The sequence below is a fragment of the Acanthisitta chloris genome, unplaced genomic scaffold (genome assembly GCF_000695815.1).
Source record: "Acanthisitta chloris isolate BGI_N310 unplaced genomic scaffold, ASM69581v1 scaffold1394, whole genome shotgun sequence".
NCBI lineage: Eukaryota > Metazoa > Chordata > Aves > Passeriformes > Acanthisittidae > Acanthisitta > Acanthisitta chloris.
This window is the reverse complement of record NW_008670762.1, coordinates 52,523-60,863: the sequence shown is the minus strand read 5'-3', so window position 1 is coordinate 60,863 and position 8,341 is coordinate 52,523. Positions and strand designations below refer to the sequence as shown.

At 37.6% G+C, this 8,341-nt stretch overlaps 1 protein-coding gene across 1 annotated transcript in view; it reads right to left on the bottom strand.

Annotated features, from left to right (window-relative positions):
- Window positions 1-8,341, bottom strand: part of GREB1 (growth regulation by estrogen in breast cancer 1) — a 51,501-nt gene that overhangs the window by 31,239 nt on the left and 11,921 nt on the right. The window contains exons 4-10 of the mRNA XM_009073775.1: window positions 6,722-6,865; window positions 5,410-5,535; window positions 3,432-3,554; window positions 2,462-2,599; window positions 2,102-2,287; window positions 1,424-1,774; window positions 609-737 (exon numbers count right to left, since the gene is read on the bottom strand). Of these exons, the coding sequence (XP_009072023.1) occupies window positions 609-737; window positions 1,424-1,774; window positions 2,102-2,287; window positions 2,462-2,599; window positions 3,432-3,554; window positions 5,410-5,535; window positions 6,722-6,865 (1,197 nt within the window). The remainder of the gene's footprint in view (window positions 1-608; window positions 738-1,423; window positions 1,775-2,101; window positions 2,288-2,461; window positions 2,600-3,431; window positions 3,555-5,409; window positions 5,536-6,721; window positions 6,866-8,341) is intronic.

The window sequence follows — 8,341 nt, the reverse complement described above, 5'->3', positions numbered from 1 at the left end:
TCTATTCACCAATGTGACATGAATGACAAAGGGAACTGTGACATCCCATTAACACTGATAAATGTGCTGCATTTGCTCTAGTTGTGTGATATGATTTAGCTTTCCATGTGGATGGATCTATCTCCAGATAATCCTGTCTCTAGTAATCTTCAGTATACTCAAAAAGACCCAGTAACAATGGCTCTCAGCAATTTTTTTCTCTGTCCCATGCATCATGATCAAGTTCACAGTATGGTAAGCTGAACAGGAAAATTCCACCTGTGATAAAACAAGTCTGCTCTATCACGGTCTAAATTAATTCTGTGCTTAGGACAAAATAATTTATACATTCATATGGCTATGAACTTGCATACTATAAGGATGGATTTGCACAGCTAAGAATATGCTCAGCTATTTGCTGTCTATTTTTTATGATACCAAGGGATTTTAGAAACTGACACTTTCAGGAGGAATTTAAATTCAAATGTCCTTTCACAACTTTGTCCTGCATTTTTCATATATTTCTAGTAATGTCTTGCTCTTCTGGGAAGGAAATGAGCACAGCTATTTTCTCTGAATTGAAAGTTTCAGGGACTTGGAAACATGCCTTTTTATAACCTGCTAGGTACCTGGGCAGAGTGTGCTAAAGAAGGACCCCAGAGTTTCCACCTTCCCTGTGACCAGCTGATAACTAACTTCTTTTTGGTAGTCTGAAGGACTGAGCATGCTCTCAGACAGAACTCTTGCCTGATACTTTCCTAAAAGACAAAAAGAAAAACGTAATTTTGAAAGCACTTCAAACTGAAGTTACAAATGTTCTAATACTAACCAACTAAATAAATATCACACACACAAAAGTGGCACAGATGAGTCTTTTCTCTCTCTGACACATGTATGCATCAGAAACTTGTAAAATCGATTCATGTTCTAAAATTCTTCGCATCTCTTTTCCAGTTTAGGAAATACTTGTTGATACAGTATATTAAAAGACTGTGTAACAATATTCAAAGGAATTGTCAATTATCTTACACTCAGAATGAATCTTTGAATGGCTCTTCACATAATTTATGTAATTGTGAACACAGCCCTCAACAGGTTGTTGAAGGGAATGACACTGAAAGACCGTCTTAGAAGCTAAGCTGTTTGCAGTAATATTCCCGTCGCACAGAGCAGGAGTGTTTTATGCCCTGCGTGTGCTGTAACTTGCTATTACATGCTTGTAGCAGTGTTGGCTGAGACGAGTTGGTGAAAAAACAGGCAGTGTAGGCACAAGGTGGTTTGCTGGAGAGAGACCCAACTGTGCAGTGTCAGCCTGGGTTCATCAAAGCCCATTACTTGTTGGTCAAAGCTCTGCTTTCTAAGGCAACTTACTGGAAGGCCAACCAAATCCCTCATAGCATTGAACTGTTCTGGCTTGCCTGGAGATACACCCTTGGGATATTACCTGTTATCACAATGCAGGAATCAATGGCTCGATTTCTACTGGCACATATGATCACCACATAGTTTGTCTTTATTAATTTTCCTTCAATGAGTAGCTTAAACATTTCTGAAAGACCCTCAGCTAGAGAGTAGCTGCACTCGATGATATGGACACTGTCGTTACAGGAGCTGGCTGCCAGGCCTGCCAGCCAGGGAAGCTGGGCTGAAGTCACTGGGGCAATCTGGCTGGGCACTTGGGGAAAGGTCTGTGGAACAGCCTGTTGGTAATGACGGATTTCCGGCAGGTGTGATTCCCGCCATGAACGCATGAATATTTGTTCCAGATCCTCAATCAAAGGGACCTGGTCTGAGGCTGAAAAAAATTAAGAGGAAAATAGTATGAAACAATTAAACAAAACTGTTGAGTCAAAAATATGACCATGTTTCAGATTTGTGCATGCATGACTCTATTGCCTTTAGCAGATGTGAACCAATGCAAGGGCAGTAAATTACAGCTCTTTTATTTTAGTTTTTGTTGCTGAGGTCCCAGATTATAGCAGAAAATAAACTATGTATGATTATGATTCAATCTGTCTGGTCTTCAAGACCTAATTATTTAGAAACAGCTTAATATTCCCTTTCTTGTTTGCTGGCATGTATTACATTTGATGCAGTCTATCTGGATGTAGAACAATCTTACCTAGTTGAACAAGGTAGTAGACAGTCAGTAAGAGCTGCATTTCCTCAGAGATAGGCTGTATTGTGGAGGTGCCATATTGTTCATATGCTCTAGATAAAGACTGTGAATTTCTGTAACAGGTGTACAACAAGGGACTCACTATCACATCATTAATGTTCCCACAAAGATATGGGAAATTTCCATGACCTACAAAATAAATGTTTGTACATATGATATAAATATCATAATTTTCCATGTACGCATTAAACAGTTTTAAAGTAAAGCTCTTAAAATTGACAGCTTTACCAGCATTTAGCAGTGGGATGTATTGTTACATCTCTTAAAAAACAGATTTAGGACCTTGTGGGGTTGGGGTTTTACCTTTAAAAATAACTGGCTTTGCTTTACAGATTTTCAGCAAGTTGTCAGGAACTGACACCGGTTCTCCCGAGCCCACCATCGGAGAGGAGGCTGGCCCCATCAAAGCAGAATGTGGTAAAGATGACAGGCTTCCTCCATCTAAGATTTTAGATATATTGTTACTGGAGTCAAGTCTAATAATGATTTCCTCAAAGAAAAGCTACTCAACATCATCTCATACCTACATTTACTATCAGTATTAAGTGCTTTTCATGGCTCCATCACACAGTTCATCAGCTGTTAGTACAACCCATCTGCTAACTGTCTTAGAGGACTAATTATGTTACTGCACCCCTGACTATCCTACATGCATCTAAAGATTTCAAAATGTTTATAAACAAACAGTTCCAGGTATGAATGCAAGAACAGAGGGACTTATGTGATATCGATGCAGGTATAGTTACGATTTCTGAGTTCTGTATGATATATTTAGTTTCATTGGCTGTAAACAGGTTCTATTGCTATTGCAATAAAGTATAAAATAAGATTCAATGTCTGCTTAATCATAACTGCTTTATGGTAATTTTAGTTTAAATGATAACACATTAAAACAAAACATTTCAGGCAAAGGGGGTTTATTTCATTGCATGTCACTCTTGTCTGTGTAGACTATAAAATCCAAGTGCCAAGAACACTATGACGACTAATTGAAACAATGGATGGTACCTTGACCTGAGTTGTGACACTAATTTTACTATCCCAAAGGTGTTTTGGTGTTTAATGATGGACCCAGGCACCTGCTGGGATCCTAAGGAGAGTTAAGCTCAAAACCTCAAAAAGAAATCAATGAAAATGAAACATGCCAGTGAGCAGGGAGGTATCAAACACCTTCTAATATGAATCTGCATGTGTCTTTAAAATAATGCCTCTTTTCCCCTGTTATTTTCTGAATAATGAAACAAACAATATCATTACCCTGGCTATAGCTTACCATTTTTAATTCTGTTTGGAGCCTGTGGATTGAGCTGCAAGTTCCAGGTTTCAGTAGACGATGGAGATTCTGGTGACCAACCTTTATGGCGCTTCTTTGGAGGCCCTGAATTTGTTAATGTGCCTGAACAAGAATAAAATTTCAGAAAAATATTAGAATAAACTGTATTCACGTTTATGCATGGTAATTCAATATGTTTTGGTAGACTGAATGTGTATGGTGGTAGACAGGATCAATTCCATAAATACAATAATTATGGTATTTTACTTTGCTATGTACTGCTTCAATCTCTGTTGCAGAGAACTCTTGTAGATTTTGCTTATTTTATACCAATGCTTACTCTCTACTCGGAATAATGTAATAAGTAATGAGACATGTACTAAGAATGCTTATAAATATTAATATTTTGAAGTCAACACTTTCAGCATTTTACTCCCTTTATTTCTGAACACGACACAGTGTTTTGTGGAACTTTTGCAAGTAACGTTTTGCAAAATAAAATTATCAAGGGCTTCAGGGTCATATTAGTAAAGGTCTGAGTTCTTCTCAACAATTTTCCCATTTACAGGATTTTTGCCACTTCTTGCTGGTTCCAATTTAGGTTTTATGTTATTCCACATTAACTCCTATCAAACTGCTTCTGCACCTTCCTCCTACCCACATATAGCTTCAACACCTTTGTAAACCCTAACTTTCTCACAGTTTTTCTAGGAGGTCCTGATGATTAATTTCTTTAATTTTCTTTCATTCATTTCTTGAGTCTTCTTGTGCACTCCAGCATATTCCTACAATGATGAGCTTCCACTAACATCAAGTATTTCTAACTATTGAGAGTCAACAGTCCTCTAGGAATTGCTCAGCATCTTTCAGGATTGAGCTATTTCTATTTCTGGACATGACCACACAGAGGTCGCAACAAACTTCACACTGGTAGGGCTATACCTTCTGTCAGAATGGTAAGTCCCACATAAAATTCAAGATGGAATAAGAATTTCATATAGAAAGGTGAATTTAATTTTGCAAAAGATATTAAAGATAAACCTGAAGTCTACAGATGTAGAAGAAGACTGTTCACCTGCAGACCCTTACACAGGCTTCCTATTACTTTGTCCCTTACCCTGTTACCACGCGATGGCAGCCTCTGGCCATTTGTGCTGCTCATCCTTTCACTAAGCTTCCTGGCAAAATGTAACAGCAGTCACAGTATAGTTAGAGCAATACAAAGGATTTTTTTATTTGAAAATGCTATGCTCTTTCCTGCAGATATGTTGATATGTGAAAGCAGTCCATCTAAAATAAATTGGCAGTAATGTGCTGCTGCATGGAAAAAAGAGATTAAGAACCTGAATGGGCTGAGAAATATAATTTGCCTGTGATGTCAGCAGGGAAACTCGGGAAGATTTATTCTAATATAGAGCTACAGCATATTTCTAGCCATGGTGAAGACTAATTTTCTTCCTTAAACAAGTGACACAGAATACAGCTTGTGACAGAAATCAATTCACACAAATCACAATAATAATCGTACAGTGGGGACAGTTTCTTGAATTTGAAGCCAGTTGTCAAAGTCCAGTGCTCCAACCCAAGGTGAACTGCAACATAGGAATTATCTTATGACAGATTACTTATAAATCTTTCTTAATTGCCTTCACAAAACCTGTTGGGGAAATTGGTGGAAACTGACCCATGGATTCAGAATCTGGTCTTTACCTCTATTAAATCAATGAACTGCAAATATAAGGAAAAACCTCCAATTAATATATTGAACTATATCAAATATGCGGCTGAAAACATGTAAACAATTTTTTTTCCTGGAAATTAACACAGAAAACAGTATTAGGGTCAGAAAGGACTTGGAAGATAATAATAATTTCAATTAATACCGGAAATTACGATCATAATATTATTGTTCAACACACCTGTTACAGGCACGGAATACAGAGCTTAGTGTTATTAAACAACAAATCCATACAAATACCTAACACTGAAGGTCTTGTGAGAGCAGACAGGTTATTCTTCATCAACTGTTGTTTAGGTGATTCCTTGCCATTATAAACTGCTGAGCTGAACACTGCTGTTGAAGGGATGTGATCTATGGTTGCAGCTGGTAAGAAAAAAACCCACAGTATTTACAGTAAATGTTTCTAGATCTTCAGTTGATATAATAAAATGCTCACTCAACCATTTACTTTAATAAAGCCATCAGGAGCTGCTCAAGAGTAAATGCAATGCTGAATAAAACAAACCTGATCTCATACTCCCAATTAAGTGCATGGGCAAAATCTTGTTCTGCATTAAACACATAGGTCAAAACCTTTAGCTTCTTTGCAGGACCCTGGCTCTTACATGAAGTTTACTCAAGAACCAGTTAAAAGAGAGACATTGTTTAAAATTTACTAAGCCTCCATTCCAATTTGACTTTCTCTTTCCAAGCTTTGTTTTAACTAAGCTGCATTAAAAAAGAGAGGTGCTCTCAAGCCTATTATGTTAGCAATTAATGTAGCTTTTTAAAATATAGGTAACGTCTGACAAAAAACAATCCAATCTGTCATTCTAAGGAGATTGATGATTTGTTCTTGAGGGGTACCAGTATTCCTGATCACAGCTATTTAATAGGCTTATTTCTCATGGAGAGAGTAGAATATAACCACCAACAGATGTGCCTCAGAATCCCTGTAACAGTCACGAGACACTAAAGAGCTGTTTTCATTATGATGAAGCTCAGAGAGATCACTCTAACCTCTATCATACATCACCTTTCATTTATGTCAAGTTAATGGAAAAGCAAATGTCCCAAATAATTTTTAATACAAAAAAAAGTTACAGATACCAGGAACTAGTTTGGTTCTTAATATTAAAGTCACTTTTCTCAGAAGAAGAAAAAACTCAGAAGCTTTTAGGTTGATGCCCATATGATGCCCGAAGTAAACAGGATTCTGGTCATAACATATAATAGAGAAGATCAGAAGAAAAAGCTGAAATTACACTGGATCCTGTAACAGTTGTCATCCGTGAGCAGAAAAGCAACAGCTGGAGAAACATAATACCTATTGTCAACAACTTCCAAAATAATGGCTTTTACAAAAATTTTGGTTTGCTTTAGCTATGAGCAAGCTGAAGAACACCTATTTTACTATTTGCTAACCTTTGTTTGTAATGTATCTCTAATTGTATTCAAGTTGTTTGATTTTATGTGGCAGTGTGGTTATTTATTTGTCTCTGCATACAGACATAGACACATGCACCTAAGAGTGGGTGGAACCCGAGCGTGTTTTCCCTCTAAGCAGTACCTGTTTGCTGAGTCCCAGCTGGAGCACTGGGGTTTGCAGCTGGGAGCAGCTCACTGGAGGTGCTTCCTGAGAGACCTGAACTTTCTGGGAGCTGGAACAAGGTGCTTGAGCAGGTACTGATTGAAGATTGCCGGCCTCTGAACTCTTAACAGAAAAAGAACCTTCTTAACCCCGACAACAGTGGCATTTGCTTACTCTCAGCATATTGGATTTGATTATTTCACACATGAATTGCTTGGAGGCTACAGCACTTGGAAAGAAAGTACCCACATCTTCAGGAATAGCAACCTCATATTAGGTCAGACAATGGCTTTTTACAGCTGCTCTAGCACCCACCTAGCTTTAAAGAGTCTTTCTTACAACTGATCTGTCTTAGGTTTTACACAGACGCCAGTCCCCACGATAGCTAAGCTTGGGTGATGAAAACCAGAACTCCAGGAAGATAGCTTCATTATCTTACCTGCCCCTTTCCAGCAGATTACAGATCCTTTGGTCAGAGCTCCCTGTGCATTCCTGACCAGATAATACTTTAAGTGTTTCTGTTTCTTGGGCTGAGTGGTCAGTTTAAGATTAATGTGATTTGAGAACTCTGTAAAGTAGCAGAAACCCTTCTTGCCACAGCCAACACAATTGCCAGAGAAGCCTGATAAAATAAACAATACATATAATCCAATGAGATAGGTGGGTCACTCTTAATAACATTCAAACCAACTCTTTTCTGAGGAAAAGCTGTATTTATGGTTTGGGTTTTTTTTCATAAAGTGAAATTTTTATCAACATTGTATTTGTACTTTCTGCAAAAAGCTTATTGCACTTTGGATACCAGATAGCAAAAAAACAGCCCCACATTTACAGAATGGTTCAAATGGGCTACATTTTTCATTTTAACCCACCAGAAAAAAATTGCAATTCCTATTTATTACCTACCTGTGAAAAGTTTGTGACTGAAGAGCACTGGATCACATGCTCAACTCCAGCCCTATTCACCACTACAGCACGTACATGCTTCACTTCTCTTTCAGTTGTCATTGAAATGTAATTCAATTTCACTGAATTTCATTTCACTCAATTGCATTGAAACATGAAATTAAGTCTCAAAAAATAAAGTATATTTAATCTACTATACGTAATTAGATCTAACTATATTTAAGTACCAAGTTCCTACTACAGATGCTTTTTTTAGAGAGGAAAAAATCTAAAGCCTTCCTGGGCTATTAATTTAACGTAACTTTCTCAAATTATGGCTGGACTGTGTCAGCACTTCACAACAGTTGAAACTATTTATGATTACAGGAACAAAGTGTCTGCAACTTTATAGACACAGCAGACACACAGTCCTTCCCCATAAAGCTTTTTGTACTCGGGCTTGATGGGGCATTTCCAGGGATATTGCCATTTCCTCTCATTCTGAGGTACACAGCTTGAGCCTCAACCAGAGGCTCATGATGCTGATGGCATTATCATCATAAATAAAGGGCTTTCCTCACACAGCTGCCTTTAAATTCTTAAACAACTTTTTTTTGTACATTTTACAAAGTATTTCCTAAGGCATTTTCATCTTGCATCAGACCAATGCAACTGTTCTACAAAGAAATCCTATAGTGAGCAATTAAAGGACAA